Below are 20,414 nucleotides of genomic sequence, written 5' to 3'. Positions count from 1 at the left end.
GCTTTTGCCTACACCACCCAAGTCCCCTGGTTATCTATTTCCACTGCACCTGGCTCTGATGTCCTTGTGAACAACAGCACTGCAAAACTCAGATCCAGTGTCCCAGGTGGACCCAGCTGGATTCAATTTCTGGATACACATTTTTGCAACATTACTATATCACAGTATATTGGGATTGAGACTACTCTAGTGGAGTAAGAGAAACTGCATACCTATTAAGTTTAGACAGTAAAATACAAAGGGATGCAGAAAAAAAAAAGGTTGCTCCAGCAGGTACTGTTGCCAAATTAGAGTTTTTGCAGCTTTCTGTACTAGACTGTGTACAGGGGGAGGGAGTCAGACCTTTTAGGAGGAATAGTAGCAGCAATACTTATTCTATCTTTTAATGGTACAATTTGTAGGTTTGGGCCAAAAATTGGCAGGCTCCTGATGCTGAGTTTTTGCAATACTGTTATATCAGGGTCTACGTTTTTAAGGTGTAGTTTGGAATTGGGAGCCAGAAAGTGGGAGTATTTAGGTATTTGCAACAATACTGGTTGTTGTTTTGGGGGGGGGGATCTGTATTTTTTGGGGTTGAAATGGAATCTATATTCTTGTGTTCTATTTAGGCAATAGAACTAAAAGGATTGAGGCCAAAAAAGCCCCTGGAAACAGGTTTTTACAGCTCTATTGTGTTGGGATTCATTACAGCCTGGATTTTTTTTGGTGAGCTTGTTCTTTAAGCACTAGAGATATATATTTTTTTGACTGGTGGAGGGGTGTGACTGACTGGATGCGGGAGCCTCAGCTGTTACCTTTCCACTAGAAGGTGGAGTATTGTCAGATGAACCCCAGGCATTTGCAATCCCAGCTGCCCTTAGCATCCTCCCTTACCCCCAGCCCACCTTCCTCCTGGGACTGCCCCCCTTCTGCCCACGTGGCCCGCCGCACACGCCAGCTAGAGGCTCCCTCCTCCGAGGAAGGGCTGAACAAAGCGCCTTGGGAGCAAACAAACAACCCTGGAGCCACGCGCCCGCCTCCCCACGTCGTGCAAGGAACCTCCCCACGCGCACACACATACAAACCCCTCCCCGGGTCCCTCTCGCCAGCCAATCACGGGGGCGGGGGGGAGTGGAGCGCGCGGCGGCTGCCAGCGGGCGGGCGGCAGGGAGCTCCGGCAGCTGGTGGCAGGGGGGAGGCGCCGAGCTCTCTCGCCAGCCTGCGCGTGGCCGGGGAGAGCGGCGCTTCCCGGGCTCGGCGAAGTCTCAGCGGCTCGCGCTGCCCCCCCCCGCCCTTTGCACTTTCTTTGCGAGCCGCCCTCCCGGACAAAGTTTGATGGAGAATTTCGCACCGCGCTGGAAAGATGCCGGTGATGAAAGGCTTGCTGGCCCCGCAGAACACCTTCCTCGACACCATCGCCACTCGCTTCGACGGCACGCGTGAGTCGGGGGCAGGGCGGAGCGTGGTGGCCCCTTCCCAGCCCTGCAGCGGAGCCGGGGGGCTGCCGGGGAGAAGGAGGCAGAGCTGGATGTGGGTCCGGCATTGCATGCGCCCCTCTCCCCTGGTTGCGGCGGGGCGGCGCTCAGCCCTGGGAGGTGTCCCTGGTGTGTTGGGTGTCGGCCGGGGCAGCGCGCCAGTTACCAGGAGACCGGGGTGCGCTTGGCGCCTCTTCGGGAACTTGCAGGGTTATCCCCGGACTGCGGTCCCGGCCGCCCCCGAGCTGTTCTCTGCATGGAAGTTGTAGGCTCAGGCTGCTGCTTCCCGGGGCTTTCTGCCCCTCTCAGCTGCCCTCGTGCCGGCTGCGTGGTACCGTGCAGCGGGTGCAGCCCCCCTGAGAGTAGGGGGCGAGGAGAGATGCAGGCTTCAGACTCGGGACGTGGCTTTGAAAGTCTCTTTTTTTTAAAAAATCTCTTTGACAAGATTTAAGCTTTTAATCAGGTTTTGTGTTGGGCAGACAGCTGGGCAGGGGGTTGTTGAATGAATGTCTGCGGCGGTTGAATGAATGGGTTTGGTATTGGAGTTGTGATTTCAGGACCCTGGACAGGTCCCGCTCCTCTCCCTTTGCGCGTCACTTACATTCCAGCTGTTCTGACTTAGTCTTACCACTTGCACCTAATTTCCTGCCCCCTTCCCGCCCCCCGGCTCTTACTGCTGCTCGGGTCAAGCCCTGCTCAGCGGTTCCCTTGCGATTGCTGCATCAATATGTGGAGTTTGTTCAGGTGCGGAGAAATAATTGGCGACTGGAGGCTCTAGGCTGTTGTTTAGGGGCTCCCTGTACCTAATGAGATGTTAGTAGTTGGTGTGTGTTTAAACTACAACGGGGGAGAGAACTTTTCGCCAGCGTAAATCTTTTTTTCTTGGGAGTGGGGGGAAATCTGAAACGACTCATACTGGAGTGAAAATAAAATCTTTAAACTCGTTTAACTTAGTTTTTCATCTTCTGTCAAACACTTTAATGTTTATATACTTTTAATCTTGTATCTATTGGCGTATTACTATTTTGGTATTAGTGTGAGATGAAAGAACTGAGCTCAATTACTATATCAATACATTTGTACAATCTCAAGACACATAGTCACACAAATAACTGCACGGAAACAAAATCATGTTACAACTGTCTCTCTAGTCTGAGGGTAGCTTGAAAACGTGATTAAAGGCTGCTTTAAATCTGTATTCCATTATAAAGTAACTCTTAGAGTAGCTGTGTCTTATATACACTAACAAAATAGATATAGCTCTTCATCACAGTATTCCAAGTCTTCCCCCCTCCCCCCTTTTTTCAGTTAGAGAGTTTACAATCAACTATCCAGGTGTTATTTATTGGAGGTTAATTCTTGCAGATTTAATGTTGTAAGGTTTTTGTACATGATACTGTCACTTGATTAAAAAAATAATTCCCCTCTGCTGTCTGCTTAGAAACTCCCTACAATGGCTTTCAGTTCAAAGGACTGAACGCAGTATGTAGGGAATCTACTAAAAACCACTTCGGAGATCATTTATTTTGGCAGGTTCAAATTGGCTAAACTCCCTACTAGTGATATATATGTTTTAATTATTTAAACATTACTATAAGAATTTTATTGTCTGTGTTAAACAACCCAAACACTAAAGTGTCATTCTTATTGGGTTAGTTGAATCTTAAGACTAAGCACAATTTCTCATTAATTTATGCAGATTAAAAGAATTGCTGCTTAAATTTAGCTGTTCTGTTCAATCCCCTATCTTTTCTAGCAGCAACATGTAAAACAAAAGCATTCAAAGACATATATATGGCACTTATTTGAGTTTTTAAGAGGTTAAGTTTTGTATGAGACCTGAAGAAGAGCTGAGTATAGCTCCAAAGCTTGTCTTTCTCGCTAACTGAAGTTGGCCCAATTAAAGAGATTACCTCACCCTCCTTGTCTTGCTAATGTTTTTGGAAGGCTTTTAATAAATACATTATGTTAAGTATGACATCTTTGTGAATACATTCTGAAGTTTTTGAGGGAAAAAAATCTACCTGAGTAACTTATTTTAAAATAAGAAACTTTCACACATAGTAATACACATTTGCACAAAGTAATGGGAAACATTTTCTTGATTCCTCTATTGAGGAAAATACCCCTTGGTTTCAGTGGAAGTTTTACCTTTAAGCAGGACTTTTGGATTTGGCTTCAATACCTGATAAACAGGCATTATTTAGAAGACATTACCATGGACAAATATATTTCCGCCTTTAAATGCTCCCAAAAATTCACAACAGTCAGTCTTATCATTGGCTGTGTATTACTGAGTGGGACTGATTGGGATGGGACTACATGTGGAGAATCATACTATTTGGTGTAAAGGGGGCAGCATCTGGCTCTTTATTTACAGATCAGTAATTCTCAATTTTTCCAGACTACTGTACCCCTTTCAAGAGCCTGATTTGTCTTGCATACCCCAAGTTTCACCTCACTTAAAAAATACTTAATTTCAAAATCAGACATAAAAATACAAAAGTGTCTGAGCCATAATATTACTGAAAATTGCTTACTTTCTCCTTTTGTCTGCATACAATTTTAGTTTGTGCTGACTTTGCTAGTGCATTTTATGTAGCCTGTTGTAAAACAAGCCAAATATCTAGATGAGTTGATCTACCCCCTGGAAGATCTCTGCATATGCCCAGGGGTACACGCACCACTGGTTGAGAACCACTGAGGTAGATAATGCATGTTTATATTATTCAAATATATCAATTGAAACAAATAACACAAGTTACTAAACTATATCGTTCCTTGAAGAATGATAATATAGATCAAGTGCATAACACGATACTTTTGAAGATTTAAAAATTGTAGTTTTTTTCACTTTGATTTGATATAATCTAGTTGGCTTTTTTTTAAACCTAAAATTAATTTGCAAAGTACTTTTTCCTGTGGTAGTTTAACAAGATTTTTTTTTCTCGTGGGGATGGGGGGGAATGCTGTTTTGTAAAGTCTAGCGCAAGCTCTGGGCCCAAATCTGCAAACTCTTAAGTGAGTAAGATTACTCACCTGAGCAGTGTAGTAATATCAATGATACTGCTAGATTAAGACAAGTTACTCAATGTGTAACTCTTCATGGGATCAGGCCCTTTGTTTTTTAAATATGATTATATATTTTATTTTGGGGTTGACATTCAATATTTAACAGAATATGTTACATAAACTATTTTGATTTCAGAGGTGATGATATTCTGTTATAAATATTTTTTCTGCATGTTTTGTTACAGTAATGATGTCTGTAGTTAACAGACCTCCTTTTATTTTAAGCCTTTGGGAAGGATATATTTTTGTTGTCATCAATGATAGACTAATCCACCAATGCATCTTTAATCCAGAGGAGAATTAATTCCAGTTCTGGGCAACAGTGCAGAAAAGGATTCCAGAAAACACTGGAAAATATGCTTCACTTCACATAGAACTTAATGAATGAGTTTTCATCATAATATTTCTCTTGGTTTTAGTGTTGTGCCAACTTACCCATATCATGAAATATACTGGGGGGTGGGGGAAACAGAATCTAGAACATTTGTAGATAATATGCACCCTCAAACATCAATGTTTTATTATGTACTTTAGATACTCAGAACTTTCATGGTCATCATAACTGTAGTTGTATTATAACATCTGTGTTAGATTGAAATATAGACAATGATCATCAAACTATTGAATACATGTCAGTCACGGGGAGTCAGGGCACTACAGGAATTGCTCCATCCCTGACAACACATTTATGCCCAAAAGCAGACCTCCTTCTCACATACAAAGCAGGGCTTGCACAGCTGGAGAAATAGGCTGCGCCCCTTAAGGTGTGTAGTAGCAGGCATACTCCTTCTGCATTCTGGAAACCTCCTGATGTTTCCCATGTGGTGCTGTCCCTTCATATTGCCACTGCCTTGAGGCTGTGCCTAGTGGGCACATAAAAACTGCCATATTGGGTCAGACCAATGATCCATCTAGCCCAGTATCCTCTCTTCTGACAGTGGCCAATACCAGGTGCTTCAGAGGCAATGAACAGAACAGGTAATCATCAAGTGATCCATCCTGTCACCCATTCCCAGCTTTGGCAAACAGAGGTTAGGGACGCTTCAGAGCATGGTTTTGCATCCCTCCCTATCCTGGCTAATAGCCACTGATGGACCTGTCCTCCATGAACTTATTCTTTTTTGAACCCTGTTCAAAACCCACATTTGAACCCCACAATCTAGTAAAGGAATTTCTCCACAAAACACTTTCAATTGGAAAATGCTGATTCATCAAAACTAAAACTTTTTGTGGGAAAGAGGGGGTTAGTTGAAAAAGAAAGCTTTGATATTTTCAAAACATGTAACTTTGATACTTTCAAAAAGAAAAAAACCCCCAGTTTTCTGGTTCAAAATCTTTCAAATTTTGAATTTTAAGCTCATTATAGTTTATTTTTTAGTAATTAAGTGTTTTGTTTTGATGTCAACCATTTGATTTTCTTCAGATTTTATCTCTTTGAACTTTTTTCAGATTTTTTATTTTATTTTTTTTGTCCTGTCTAGGACAGGATTTCCCCCCATTTAAATTTTTTACAGATTTCAAAAACTGTCTTTCAGAAGCTCTACAATCTAGACTGTATACTAGAAAAAATTTCCACATCAGAGCCTGATGTTGCTGCTGCTTCTGTTGTGGATTCTTACACTACTTTCCTGTGGAGCAAGGTTAAACTACATTTTAGTAAATGGACATGCCTAACAAAATTGTGCGGAAAACACACTATTTCTCAGTGAGATTTTACTCCCTACAAAAAAATAAATAAATTTAATGGAGATACCCTATCTCCTAGAATTGGAAGGGACCAGTCCAGGTCATCGAGTCCAGCCCCCTGCCTTCACTAACAGGACCAAGTACTGATTTTACCCCAGATCCTTAAGTGGCCCCCTCAAGGATTGAGCTCTCAACCTTGGGTTTAGCAGGCCAATGCTCAAACAACTGAGCTATCCCTCCCTAAAAGCTCTCTAAAGATTAAAATCTGGAATTTTATAGTTGTTTTTCAGTGTTTTCTGTACCAAATGTTCTAAAATTCCAAAGTAAATGTTTTTCCCCTGATTGCTAGCCCTGTAAACTGAATCTAGGATTTGAGTCAAGCTTGCTTACCATTAACTGATAATGACCTCTCTGTAGGAGAACTTACACCTTCAGTTACACTGTTTTCCACTTACAACTAGATTGACACACATGCAGACTCATTATTGTCAACATGTTTGTAAACAAGAAAGAAAATACTCCAGCTCTTAGGTTAGGTTTTGAATTGCTAGCAGGAATAAAAAGCAGTAAAAAATTTTTCACTAAATGTGGAGAATGAGGCTACTGTGTGTATTATTTTTACAGATCTCATGTGCAACTCAAGTTGTTTGATATTAACTTGCTTGACTGACAGGAGTTAAATCAAAAAAGGCTGTTAAGGGAGAAAGCCACAGGAAATGAAACTATGGCAGATATAAGAATCTTTGAGGAAAGGTGGCTGGGCCATCAATGGGGAAGAAACTACCTGTCTGGCTCTGTGCAGGCTAGAATGGTTTACTGTTCCCCAGTTTACTGATAAAACTTGTTATCAAAGAGGATCTAAACCCTCAAAGATTTTAGAAGGGGCTGCCTAGTCATTTGCCAGCCTGTCACCTATTCACTCACAAAGTTGTATGAAGTGAGGTAGAAAATGCAGCTGGGGCAGTCTGTTTCTCCCTGATAGATATAGGGTTAGCTGAGCTGAGGGGAACTTACAAAGGTATAAATCATATCCATGTGTGTAGGCTTTTTATTGTGTTAACCCATTTTCCTAAATGCTTTCTACTTTTGAGGAATTAATAAATGATGCTTTGTTTTGATGATGCTATTTCTGCGTCACTGCAAAGTATACTGTTAGAGGCTCGTCAAGGAAAAATATTGTGTACAAAAGTTGAGTTGAGCTTGTCAATAACATGGCAGGAAGCCAGGTCTGTCACTGTAGGAGTGCCCTTGAGAGGGACTAAAAGGGGTCTATGCCACAGTTCACCCTTTAGCCATGATGTGAAAATAAATACACATGATTTTGAATATAGCGAAGAGGCCAGTCTTGGCCCCAAGTCTGGCTGCTTGTGCTACTCTGGCACTGATAGCTGAGATGCCAACTTAACCAGCTACCTGTGCATCCTCACAGTGCAGGTGAGTTGCTTGATGTCATAGGGTTGCTATGTCTGGCTAATCCCTGGCTGCTGTTGCCAGCAAACATAACTTCGAGCAACCCTTAGTCTGACCTAAGCTGTTGCTAGAGACCAGCCTGGATGCTTCAGGATCAAAAGGGTGTAAAGGTGACTTAAAGCTAGGGTGACCAGATGTCCCACTTTTAAAGGGACAGTCCCATTTTTGTGGACTTTTTCTTATATAGGTGCCTATTACCCCCCACCCCATCCTGTTTTTTTCACAGTTGTTATCTGGTCACCCTACTTAAAGCCACCTTTTCTCCCTAGTTGCTGAGCTGCATCAGCTACAGAAGGGCTAGTCCTGAGGATTTGGTGCAAGAAGCACGTCTGTTACATAGAAATCAACCTTTTTAAGTGTTGCCTTTCAGAATAGAGCTGTGCTTTAAAGAAGGCTCTTTCATTTACAATTGGATTCCGAGGTGATTTTTCTTCATAAAATATTTATTTGAATTGTTTTGTCTGAGACTAGAATTAATTTAGGAGTGGAGGAGAGTCATTCATCAACTGACTAATTTTGCAGAATTGTATAATTATATATTTGGGGGGCCCAATCCTCAGCAGTGACCAGGTGACACCACACAATTGAAAGGGTGCCAAAGTGGCTCTAAGGTGGTGTCTCAGTTCAGGGGCATCTCTTCTTTGATCAGGTTCCCTGGTAGAAGTTACAGCAGCCTCCTGCACCAGGGGCCAATGACCTCAAGAGGTTATCATGGCAGTTGGGGATGATCAGTGTGTATAGAAGATCTAGCCTTGCTCACTTTCTTTTCAGCAATGTGGGGGTAAGGGCTGGTGCATGAGTTGCCACGACCGAGGAGTCTTCATCATACAGTCGGGTAAGATGACTTCAGGACAGCTTTCCACTAATGGAGCTGTACACAGCTGTCCTACTACAGAAGAGGATCTGAACTATAGTTCTTTGCACTTCTAAAGCATCTCTTAAAGTTTTACAAACAATAACAAGTGAAACCTCACATCATCACACGGAGGAGGTAAATAATATTGTCCCTATTTAACAGGTAATTGGAGAAGAAAAGCAATGTGAGTAAGATTCAGTAAAAAGTGAGTGGGAGAGCTCAGACTAAAAGATTCCTGACTACCAGTTCTGTATTCTGACCCTTACTCAACACTAGCATAAGAATGCCCATTCTGGGTCAGACCAGTGGTCCATCTAGCCCAGTATCCTGTCTTCTGACAGTGGCCAATGCCAGATGCTTCAGAGAGAATGAAAAGAACAGAGCAATTATCAAGTGATCTATTCCCTGTCATCCAGTCCTGACTTCTGGAAGTCAGAGACTTAGGCAGGGGGTTGTGTCCCTGACCATCTTGGCTAATAGCCATTGATGAACCTATCCTCCATGAAGTTTTCTTAATTCTTTCTTGACCCCAGTTATATTTTTGGTATTCAAAACATCCCCAGGCAATGAGTTCCACAGGTTGACTGTGCAATGTGTGAGGAAGTACTTTCTTATATTGGTTTTATACCTGTTGCCTATTAATTTAATTGCATGACCCTTGGTTCTTGTGTTATGTGAAGGGGTCTTTCTTGAGTGGCAACTCCATTTTGTATGTATAGTTGGGATTGGTTCCCAATACGCATTACTTTGCATTTATCAACACTGAATTAAATCTGCCTTTTTGTTGCCCAGTCACCCACTTTTGTGAGATCCCTTTGTAATTCTTCATTGTCTGTTTTGGACTTAATCTTTAGTAGTTTTGTCTCATCTGCAAACTGTCACTGTTCACCCCTTTTCCAAATCATTTATGAACATGTTGAAGAGCACTGGTCCCAGTTCAGGTCCTTGTGGGACCCCACTACTTACCGCTCACCATTTGGAAAACTAACCATTTATTCCTACCCTTTATTTCCTATCTTCTAACTAGTTACTGACCCATGAGAGGACCTTCCCTCTTAGGCAAGATAAGCAGTCATGGGATAAGAGCCTTTGGTGAGGGATCTTGTCAAAGGCTTTCTTAAAGTCCAAGTACGCTATATCAACTGGATCACCTTTTTCCACATCCTTGAGGGAGTAAACAAGCAACTCTAATAGTTTGGTGAGGCATGATTTCCCTTTACAAAAGCAGTGTTAACTCTTTCCCCCCCCCGCCAAAAATCATGTTGTTCTATTTATCTGTAAAAGCAGAAAAGAATCCTGTGGCACCTTATAGACTAACAGACGTTTTGCAGCATGAGCTTTCGTGGGTGAATACCCACTTCGTCGGATGCAATTTATCTGATAATTCTGTTCCTTACTTTAGTTTCAACCAATTTGTTTGGTACTGAAGTTAGGCTTACTGACCTGTAATTGCCAGGATCACCTCTGGAGTTTTTTGTTAAAATGGGTATTGCATTAGCTATCCTCCAGTCGTCTAATACAGAGGCTGATTTAAGTGATAGGTTATATATCACAGGAAGAGTTCTAAAATTTTGTATTTAAGTTCCTTCAGAATTCTTGGGTGTATACCATCTGGTCCTATTGATTTATTACTGTTTTAGTTTATCAACTTGGTCTAAAACCTCCCCTACTGACACACAAATCTGAGACAGTTCCTCAGATTTGGCACTTAAATCAAATGGCTTAGGTTTGGGAATCTCCTTTATATCCTCTGCAATAAAGACTGATACCAAAAATTAATTTAGGCCTTGTCTACACTACAGAGTTTTGTTGACAAAAGTTATATAGACACTCTCAAAGTGCTATAATTAAAATCAATATTGCATGTTCATACCTGCTTCCTTTGTCAGCAGAGCACACCCACAGCTGGGACCCTATCATCAGCAGTGTGAGCAAGGCTCTGTGGGTACCTATTCCAAAGTGCAGCTCAACACCTTCTGCCGCTAGTTGTTGTGGGAAGGCGGAGCGGATTGCTGCACATCTTGGAACCAGGATGAATGTTCCATGATTCATTGTTTTCCATCCCAGCATTCCATGGGCTTCTGGCTTTCTTTCACAGCATTTTTCAAGGCCCTTGTTTTCTGTGCACCCTGGCATCTTTGTGTGAAGGGATGGATCCCACACTGCTTTCCTATGCTCTGATAACTGTCATTAAAATATCATGAATGGCACTGCAGTTAATCATGAAGTTCCTAACTGAACAAGACTCCCAGATACCTGACATGGTGTGTGATATGGATAGGAGCAACTTGGATTTCTTTTGACATTCACAGAACAGCTACATATGGTGGACTGTCACCTTTGGGCTCGGGAAACAAGCTTTGAATGGTGGGAGGATTGTATTGTCAAGCAGGACTGGGATGACAAGCAGTGGCTACAGAACTTTCAGATGTGGAAAGCCACCTTCCTGGAACTGTGTGCGGAGCTTGCCCGTGCACTGTGGTGCAGGAACCTGACTTATCAGTAGAGAAACACATGACAATCATAGTATGGAAGCTGGCGACTGGTCAGTCACAAATCAGTTTGGAGTCGGGGAAATTGACCCTTGGGGCTGTGTTAATGCAAGTGTGCAGGGCAATTAATCACATCCTGCTATGAAGGACTGTGACTCTGGAGAATGTGTGTGAAATAGTGGATGGCTTTGCAGAATGGGTTTCCCTAACTGGGGAGGGGTGCTAGATGGCACACAGATTCCAATTTTGGCACCAGACCACTTTGCGATGGAGAACATGAATAGAAAGGGTGTTGCAGGTGCTTGTGGATGACTATGGGTGTATCACTGACATCAATGTGGGGTGGTTTGGGAAGGTGCATGACGCACACATCTTTAGGAACACCGGCCTATATAGAAAGCTGCAAGCAGGGACTTTCTTTCCAGAACAGAAGATTACAGTAGGGGATGTTTAAATGCCCATTGTGATCCTGGGAGATCCAGCATACCCTTACAGCGATGGCTCATTAAATCTTACACAGGAAACCTGTATAGCAGTAAGGAGTGGTTCAGCAACAGGTTGAGTAGGTGCCAGATGATGATGGAATGTGGCTTTGGCAGATTAAAGGCATGCTGGCAGTGCCTTTATGGCAGGTTATTATCCTCATTAAGATCTATACATGGTGATAGGAATGTGTTGTACATTGCATAATATTTGTGAAGCTAAGGATTGAAGGTTTGCTCAGGGGTGGAGTGATGAGACAGCTAGCTACCAGGGCTATTAGAGGGGCCCAGAAGAGGGCAGTTTTAATCAGGGAGGTTTTGAGGCAACACTTTGAAAATGAGAACTAGTAATGTATATATCTGTGATTAATACTGCAATGTTACATTACATCTAGTTTTCCTGGGAAGCAATTGTGAAATTTGAGGACTTAAATTCCAGTAAGCAAATGATGAAACTGCCTGTGTATGTCTTGGTAGTGCCTGCTATCTCAATTTGTAGGACAAAAATAAAAATTAGTTATTCAAAAACTTTGCTTTTATTGCACAAAAAACAACGTGCACGCACACACGAGCATGCTTGGTGGGAAAGGAGGTAGCAGGGAAGGGCAGACTTTCAGAGCGGTGTAGTTCCAGTTGTCATTTTGCAAGTTGTCCATGGGGGTGGAGTGAATGGGAAACCGAGGAGTCTGGGAAATCCAGAAAGGACTGTGCGGGTGGAGTTGGTGTGTGTGTGTGGGGGGGTGGCGCACAGAAAAAAGTTCTGAATGTGCTGCGGGGAGGGTGGGCATGCATCTGCTCAGTCTACCTCATTTTTAAGGACTTCTGCACCTGCGTTCGCTCCTTCATTACTTTAATCATCCACACAGTAGCATCCTTAACGAACTCCTGATTTTCTTTTCTGTCCTGTCTTTTGGCTTCCCTTCACTCTCTGCATTGAAAAACTGCAGTATAGCCTGGAACGTGTCGTCTTTGCTCCATCTCGGGCACTTTCTTATCTGGGGAGATGCTCGGCCGGTGTGCAGGCCACATCTGCAGAATCATAAGAAACAATGCACAGAAACATGATTGTTTATGCTTCAATGCTGCGCATAAACTAATCACTTTCTCACTGACCCTTCGCAAGCACACATCTCAGTGAACACTGAAAGCATGGTGTCTTGGATTAGAGGGTGCTCTACATAGGGGAAAGAGGACTCTGGAAGGGTTGTGGTGCAGCCAGCTAGGGGAAAAAAATTCTAAATTCTCCTACACTTTTCGAGAGGCAGGGGTCATGGTAGCAGGTATCTCACTTCTGAGGGTAAGCAGGAAAGCAAGGGCACATCTACATGCTTGTGGCTTCTGCCCTGGTCCTTATGCTGCTCGCCTGTGTTCTGCTTTGATCCCTGCACAAGTGATTGCCGAATGGTGTGGGAAAGCTTCCTGCAATGGGGGAAGGAACAAAGCAGCTCTGCCAAGGAACCTTTGGCAGAAGATTGCAGAGTATCTCCAGGAAAGTTTCCTAGACATCTCTGTGGAGGATTCCTGTGAGATCATGGCATGCATCAACACCCTGTTTCGCCATATTGATTAGCTGCACAGGGAAATGTCCGGCACACAAATACAGCTAGCCTTGTATACTTCTGTACCCTGAACCCACCTCCACACTACACAGACCACTTACCAGGCATCTCCTCTCCTGCTTCTTGCTCACCAGAGAGCAACTGCTGAGACCGGCTAGACACCTCTGGAGTGGTAAATAGATCCTGGCTGTCTGCACCACTGAGCAACCCTGCTCTGGGCTCCACATCACCGTCTAACTCCTCTTCATCAAGGACTTTGTCCTTTTGGGTTAAGTCCTCTTTCCACCACCTCCAGGCCTGCTGAAGTATCCACGGGGCTCTTGGTGGTGTAGGTGGGGTTGTCTCTGAGGATTGTGTCCAGCTCCTTATGGAACCAGTAGGCAGGGCCAGCTCTAGGCACCAGCTGAGCAAGCTGGTGCTTGTGGGGGCATATTCTATGGGGCGGCATTCCGCCCAAACCCAGGGCAGCACGGCTTTTTTTTTTTTTTGCTTTGTCGCTCCGGCCGCCCTGTAGGGGGCAGCAGTGCGGAGGAGGGGAGCGCCCTGCAGCAAACTGGGCAGGGCAGCCCCTGTTCTTCCCTCTCCGCTGACTGGAGCGGAGCAGAGCCCTCCTGGCAGGCGGCACAGTGGTCGGGACTGCGGGACAAGCGTCCTGCTGAAGCCCTGGCCGCCCCCCTTCTCTCTCTCTCCCCCGCTCCCTCCCCTTCCTCCACACTAGACTGGGTGTGCATTCTGCTGCATGTCTACAGCACAGGGAGTCCCCCTGCACCCTGGCTCCGGCTGCCCGGCAGGGTTTTGTTGTTGTTTTTTTTTTTTCCCCTGCTTTGCCGCTCCGGTCGTGCCACAGGTTTTTTGTTTGGTTGGTTTTTTTCCCCTCCTTCTTTGCTGCTCCGGCCGCACCTTCTTTTTTTTTTGCTTGGGGCGGCAAAAAAGCCAGAGCCGGCCCTGCCAGTAGGTGTTGGATGCAGCACCCGAGCGACGGTTTGCCTCCATCGTCGTATGGTACACCTGCCTCAGCTTCTTTATGTTCGCTCTGCACTGCGCTTCATGGATGCACTTCTTTATGTGTCCTGGTCATACCCCTTTTCACAGAAGCCTCGAGAAATCTGCCAAAATTCCTATGGCTGAAGTCCAGCTGGGACTGTACAGCCTCCTCTCCCCAAATACTGAGCAGATCCCAGCAGCTCTGCCGTGGTCCAAATGGGAGAGCATTTGCTGCGTGAAGCTGTCATGGTCACCTGGGAAGATGCAATGAGTCCTCTCCACACTGAGCAAACAGGAAATGAAATTTCCTGGGGCTTTTAAAGGGGGAGGTTGTTTACCTGACTACAGGGCAGTGGAGTTCAAACTGCTGACCAGGGTGGGCATTGTGGGACACCTTCTGGAGGCCAATTAAAGCGTTAAAATCAAGCACAGTATCTGCACTAGCACTTTGTGGACAAAACTTTTGCACAAAGAGCCTCGCATCTCTCGTTGGGGTGGTTTTATTTTGCTGCCAAAAGTCACATTGTAGTGTGTATGCATCTACTGTTTTGTTGACCAGAAGCTGCCTTTTGGTGACACAACTCTGCAGTGTAGCCAAAGCCTTCATTTCTCCATAATGGTCTTGTCATTCTTGAATGGTTTTTTAGCACCTTGATTGTTCAGTGGCCCCACTGATTATTTGGCAGGCTTTCGGCTTCTGATGTACTTAATTTTTACTGTTAGTTTTTGTGTCTTTTGCTAGTTGTTCTTCAAATCCTTTTTTGGCCTGACTAATTTTACCTTTACATTTGACTTGCCAGAGTTAATACTCCTTTCTGTTTTCCTAAATAGGATTTGACTTCCAGTTTTTAAAGGATGACTTTTTTTTGCTTCTACCCACTTCTTTTACTATGTGTAGCCATGGTGGAATTTTTGTTGATCCCGACTGTGTATTATTTATTTATTATTTATTAACTTTATTAGAGGCTCAAACTAAATGTATACTCAAGGTTTTTTAAATAGCTTCCAGGCATTTCACTCTTGTGACTGTTCCTTTTAATTAATGTTTAAATAGCTTCCTCATTTTTGTGTCATTTCCCTTTTTGAAGTTAAATGCTACTGCAATGGGCACTCCTCCCCTGCCCAAGGATGTTTAAATTTAATTACATTATGGTTGCTATTTCCGAGTGTTTCAGCTATATTTCATCTCTCAGACCAGATCCAGTGCTCCACTCTAGGATGAAATCAAGAACTGCCTGTCCTCTTGTGGGTTCAGGAGTAGCTGCTACAAGAAGCAGTCATTGATGGAGTCTAGAAATTTTATCACTGCATTCCATCCTGATGTGACATATACCCAGTCAATATGGGGCTAGTTGAAATCCCCCATTATTATTGGGTTTTCCGTTCAAAATAACTAGCATTTCACAATCACTGCTGCCATCCAGGTCTGGCTATTCTCTTATTATTCAAGCCTGGAATTTCTGTCTGTAGTGATTCTATGGTACAGTTTGAGTCACTTAAGATTTTTTACTATTGTTGACTCTATGCTTTTTTCCACTTATAGTGCTACCCCCCACCAGAGCATGTCATTCCTATATATTTTGTATCCTAGTATTACTGTGGGCCATTGACTATCATTCCATTAAGTTCCTGTGATGCCTTTTTATATCAATATCCCCATTTAATACCAGACATTCAAGTTCACCCATCTTAGTATTTAGACTTCTTGCATTTGTATACAAGCACTTGTAAGGGTTGTCAATATTTAATTCTTCCTTAATGTGATATAATTGAATAGTACCCTTGTTCATTTGACTGTTTCTCTTCAGTTCCTATCTGTAATTTATCAACTTAGATTCTCTCCTCTTTACTCGTATATGGAGTATTCTCTTTAATCCTCTCCTAAGGGATGTGAGTGTTCAAATCATGTGCTCCTCCAGCACCTGTTCACTTTCCCTGAGTCCTTAGTTTTTTAAAAAAAACTGTTTCTTTTATGTTTTAAGTTTGCTGTACCTTATTCAGTTGATCACAGTAGGAACTCTCTATGTAGATATTCTAAATCTAATAGAATGATGAGAGTTCTTTACTACTCATAATGGTTGTGCTGTAGAAGAATAAAGAATTGTCAGTGGAGTTACTGTAGAGGTGGGGCTACTACATTATTTGCTTTGGAAGCTCTGGAGCAGATTTAAAAAGTAGTTTGTATTTATAAATTAGACTCTCTTTTAACCTAACTTTTTGCTGTGAGTACTTGTAGTAATTTTATAAATCTCATTCCTTTCACATGCAAAGCAGATGTGCTTAGGGTACTGACCAACACAACGAAATGATTAAAATATGATAACATCATTGTGCCTTCAGTACACAAAAAAGAAATCCATCTGTGTGAGGTTGTGTTGTGCAATTATAACTAATTTGAGACTGAGAGCCTAATTTAAGTGTGCCCTGCTTTCATTTGCGGTACAGCACTACCTTGCCCTGCTGCTGAAAAAGAATAGGGGTGGAGGGGAAGAGAAGTCAAATTAAAATCTCCCTCTATAAAGCTCAAAGCTCACTCTTAAACTTCAGACTGGAAAAACTTCCTTGATAGAAGGAAATTTCTGTTTTATGGAGCTTCTCTGTGCCAAGAAACCGTTGGCTGCTTTTGTGTTCCAGGACCTTGTAATATGACTCAAGGGCTTTAGAACAGCTGTTATACTTAAAAAAACTAGTATGTTCAGAGATGCCATTGAATATCCCTTGAACACTCCTAAAACTTTAATCTAGTCTGTCAATCACTACATAGAGAGTTAAAACAGATTGCAGTGTGGGAAAACTCCCTGCCTTCTTTTGTTGACCTGACACTCAGGGCTGGTATTTTTAACAAAAATCTAGTGTCTTGTGATATTGCAATGAAATATGCCTTTTAAAATCTGGCTGATAGCAAGTTTCGGCAAGCTGTCTGTCCTATTTTTGGTGGCTGTTCAGCACTGGATTTAAAGAATCCTTAGGTTCTTTTATGAGAATGCCCCCCATAAAGTCTTTTAAGAAGGGCTAGCTATCTGTCTTCAAAACTCCTCTATTCAGTAGCATTTTAAAGGATTTTCCAGGAATGTTCTCCATGTGACATTGTAAGAATAATAAGAGTTCACAATAATCCCCAGGGTATAATTTGAATAGCCATCTCCTTAATGGAAGCACTATTTCTTTTTTTATTAACACAAACTGAATCTGATAGGCATATATTGTATACAAAGGAAGAAAACAACAGATAACAAGGAATGTCAAAAGAGTTGCCTTCATATTATACAACTTCCAGGTAAATTTCTCTCCAGTGGGATAAAAAGGCATAACTATTTCTATAGCTTTTGTTTCTCTTCTTCCTATAGTTTTCATTAAATTTCTTAAGTTCCTCTGAGGAAAAACTACTATCTGTGTTAATACAAAATGCCATAAAAACCCTGGTTCTTGGTCAGTTTCCTAACTTCTTCATCATAATGGCAAATCCCAAAAGATGTGGCCTTTTCAAGCGAGCTCCATCTGGATTGAGCTCTGGCAAGGTGCTTAAGGTGGTCTGATTGTATCTTCAGTTTGTCAGTCACTGGCAATCTTGTCACATCATTAAAGGTTTTGGTGCCGATGTGATTGTCGGATGTGTAGGAAAATTGTTTGGTGTACACACTTCAGAATTCATTGCCCTTTCCTTTTTTATATGTCCATACCAAGAAAGCTGCAGAAACTAAGCCCTTGCTGATAGAGGTGCTTGCTGTGTTCAGCTTCATTTCTGATCTTCTCCTGCCACTTGATATGGAGCAGCTAATGGAGAAGATGAAAACTGAAAATGTCAGTGCAGTTTTCTTCAGCCTTCCTTAGTGCCCATGTTTCACTTACATGCAACAGAGTTGGATAACTGGTTCTATAGATCCTCAGCTTTGTAGGAAGCTTGATGTCACAACATCCATATGGAGGCCGCTGAAGGGCCTGGTACATAGCTGCAGCTACTGCTATACCAGCATCCATATCTTTCAAGAATTTTCCAGCACAGTGTATTTGTTGCCCAAATATTTGTTGGCTGCAACCTGCTGAATATCCCATCTGGTCAGGTTAATACTGAGCTGGTTGTAATCTGGAGCTGGAGGCTGTTTGATGTCAATGACCAGGGACTTTGTTTTATCAGGATTAAACACCAAATCAATGCATGCCACTTCTTGACCAACCAGATTGGCCATCAGCTGTAGTGATTCACCAAACTGAGCCAACCATAAAATGACAAACAGAATGGTGGTCAGCTGAATGTTGCTGATAGCTGCCTCATCAAGGTAATCCTTCACCCAAACCATGCCAATATTGATAGTGACAGGACACAGTCTTGCTAAACTCCCATGGAGATAGGAAAACATGCTTTGTATCTGCCATTGACGCAACCACATCTTTTAGTTCCATTGTAGAGATTTTCTGTCAATGACACTATTGTCCTATGGATGCCAAGATGCTTCATCAGATCGCACAAAATTGCTGAATGCACTGATGGAAGTCTATAAAAGTGCTGTGCGCAGCTTATTAAATCCAGCCATCTTCTCCAAAAATTGTCTTAAGGTAAAACTCTGGTCAGTAATGGGACAACCAGGGTCTAAAGCTATACTTGGTATCCAAGCCTTTGCCATAAAGGGTGTCACGATTTGAGATATTAAAATGGAAGCAAAGACTTTTCCTGGGACTGATAATAGTATAATCCTTCTATAGTTGCTACATTTGACTTATTCTGCCTCTGTTCAAAAAGGGCAATAAACAGCCTTCTTCCAGTCATTGGGGATATTAGTATACCAGATGGTTTGGAAGAACCTATTTCAGTCATGAAACAGTACTCTCCCCTGTCTTCAGCAGCTCGGGGTAATGTTACAAACCACTGGTGCCGTCCCAGGCTTCAACTTGTGGATTGACATAAAGACCTTTTCTTGGTTGAAGGAAGATGGATCTACCGGAATTTCCTGCACTTTTTCAAATAGAAGAGGGACTGAAGGTGACAGACAATTGAGGAGCATCTTGAAATGATCTTCCCATTGATGCAACTGATCCTGCAGATTATGGCTGCTGCTGCCATTCTGATTCTGTACAGGAAAACTCTCACTAAAGGCTCTTACATAAATTAAGCTGTCGTGGGATAAGAGGGGAGATCCTTCCAGGATTGAAACCTGGTTAAAAGACAGGGAACAAAGGGTAGGAAGAAAAGGTACATTTTCAGAATGGAGAGGGGTAACTAGTAGTGTTCCCCAAGGGTCAGTCCTTAGACCAATCCTATTCAACTTATTCATAAATGATCTAGAGAAAGGGGTAAACAGTGACGTGGCAAAGTTTGAAGATGATACTAAACTACTCACGATAGTTAAGACCAAAGTAAACTGTGAAGAACTTCAAAAAGATCTCACAAAACTAAGTGATTGGGCAACAAAATGGCAAATGAAATTTAATGTGGAGAAATGTAAAGTAATGCACATTGGGGGAAAAAATAACCCCAACTATACCTACAATATGATGGGGGCTAATTTAGCTACAACTAATCAGGAAAGAGAGCTTGGAGTTGTCATGGATAGTTATCTGAAGATGTCCACGCAGTGTGCAGTGGCCGTCAAAGCAAACAGGATGTTAGGAATCATTAAAAAAGGGATAGAAAATAAGATGGAGAATATCTTAGTGCCCGTGTATAAATCCATGGTACTCCTACATCCTGAATACTGCGTACAAATGTGGTCTCATGTCAAAAAAGATATACTGGCATTAGAAAAAGTTCAGAAAAGGGCAACTAAAATGATTAGGAGTTTGGAATGGATCCCATATGAGGAGAGATTAGAGGCGAGGACTTTTCAGCTTGGAAAAGAGGAAACTAAGGGGGGGATATGATGGAGGTATATAAAATTCATGAGTGGTGTGGAGAAAGTGAATAAGGAAAAGTTCTTTACTTATTCCCATAATATAAGAACTAGGGGTCACCAAATGAAATTGGGCACATTTAAAACAAATAAAAGGAAGCTCTTCTTCACACAGCGCACAGTCAACCTATGGAACTCCTTGCCTGAGGCGGTTGTGAAGGCTAGGACAATAACAGGGTTTAAAGAGAACTAGATAACCTCCATGAATTTGTCCATTAATGGCTATGAGTCAGGATGGGTAAGGAATGGTGTCCCTAGCCTCTGTTTGTCAGAGGGTGAAGATGGATGGCAGGAGAGATCACTTGATCATTACCTGTTAGGTTCACTCCCTCTGGGGCACCTGGCATTGGCCACTGTAGGTAGACAGGATACTGGGCTGGCTGGACCTTTGGTCTGACCCAGTATGGCTGTTCTTATGCCACCTTCTCTGAAAACACCATGAAGTTGAGTAAAGGGTGTGAAGATCGTGCCTGG

At 42.7% G+C, this 20,414-nt stretch overlaps 1 protein-coding gene across 2 annotated transcripts in view; it reads left to right on the top strand.

Moving 5' to 3' along the window:
• The first annotated feature begins 1,174 nt into the window (after nt 1-1,174).
• KCNH8 (potassium voltage-gated channel subfamily H member 8) overlaps nt 1,175-20,414 on the top strand; it is a 371,011-nt gene continuing 351,771 nt past the window's right edge. For both annotated transcript variants that reach the window (XM_045007783.1, XM_045007785.1), the window contains exon 1: nt 1,175-1,418. In XM_045007783.1, the coding sequence (XP_044863718.1) occupies nt 1,343-1,418 (76 nt within the window). In that variant the 5' untranslated portion in view covers nt 1,175-1,342. The remainder of the gene's footprint in view (nt 1,419-20,414) is intronic.

Source organism: Mauremys mutica, chromosome 2 (assembly GCF_020497125.1).
Source record: "Mauremys mutica isolate MM-2020 ecotype Southern chromosome 2, ASM2049712v1, whole genome shotgun sequence".
Classification (NCBI taxonomy): domain Eukaryota; kingdom Metazoa; phylum Chordata; order Testudines; family Geoemydidae; genus Mauremys; species Mauremys mutica.
Note: the sequence above shows the minus strand (reverse complement) of the source record. Positions and strands in the feature narration are given on the sequence as shown.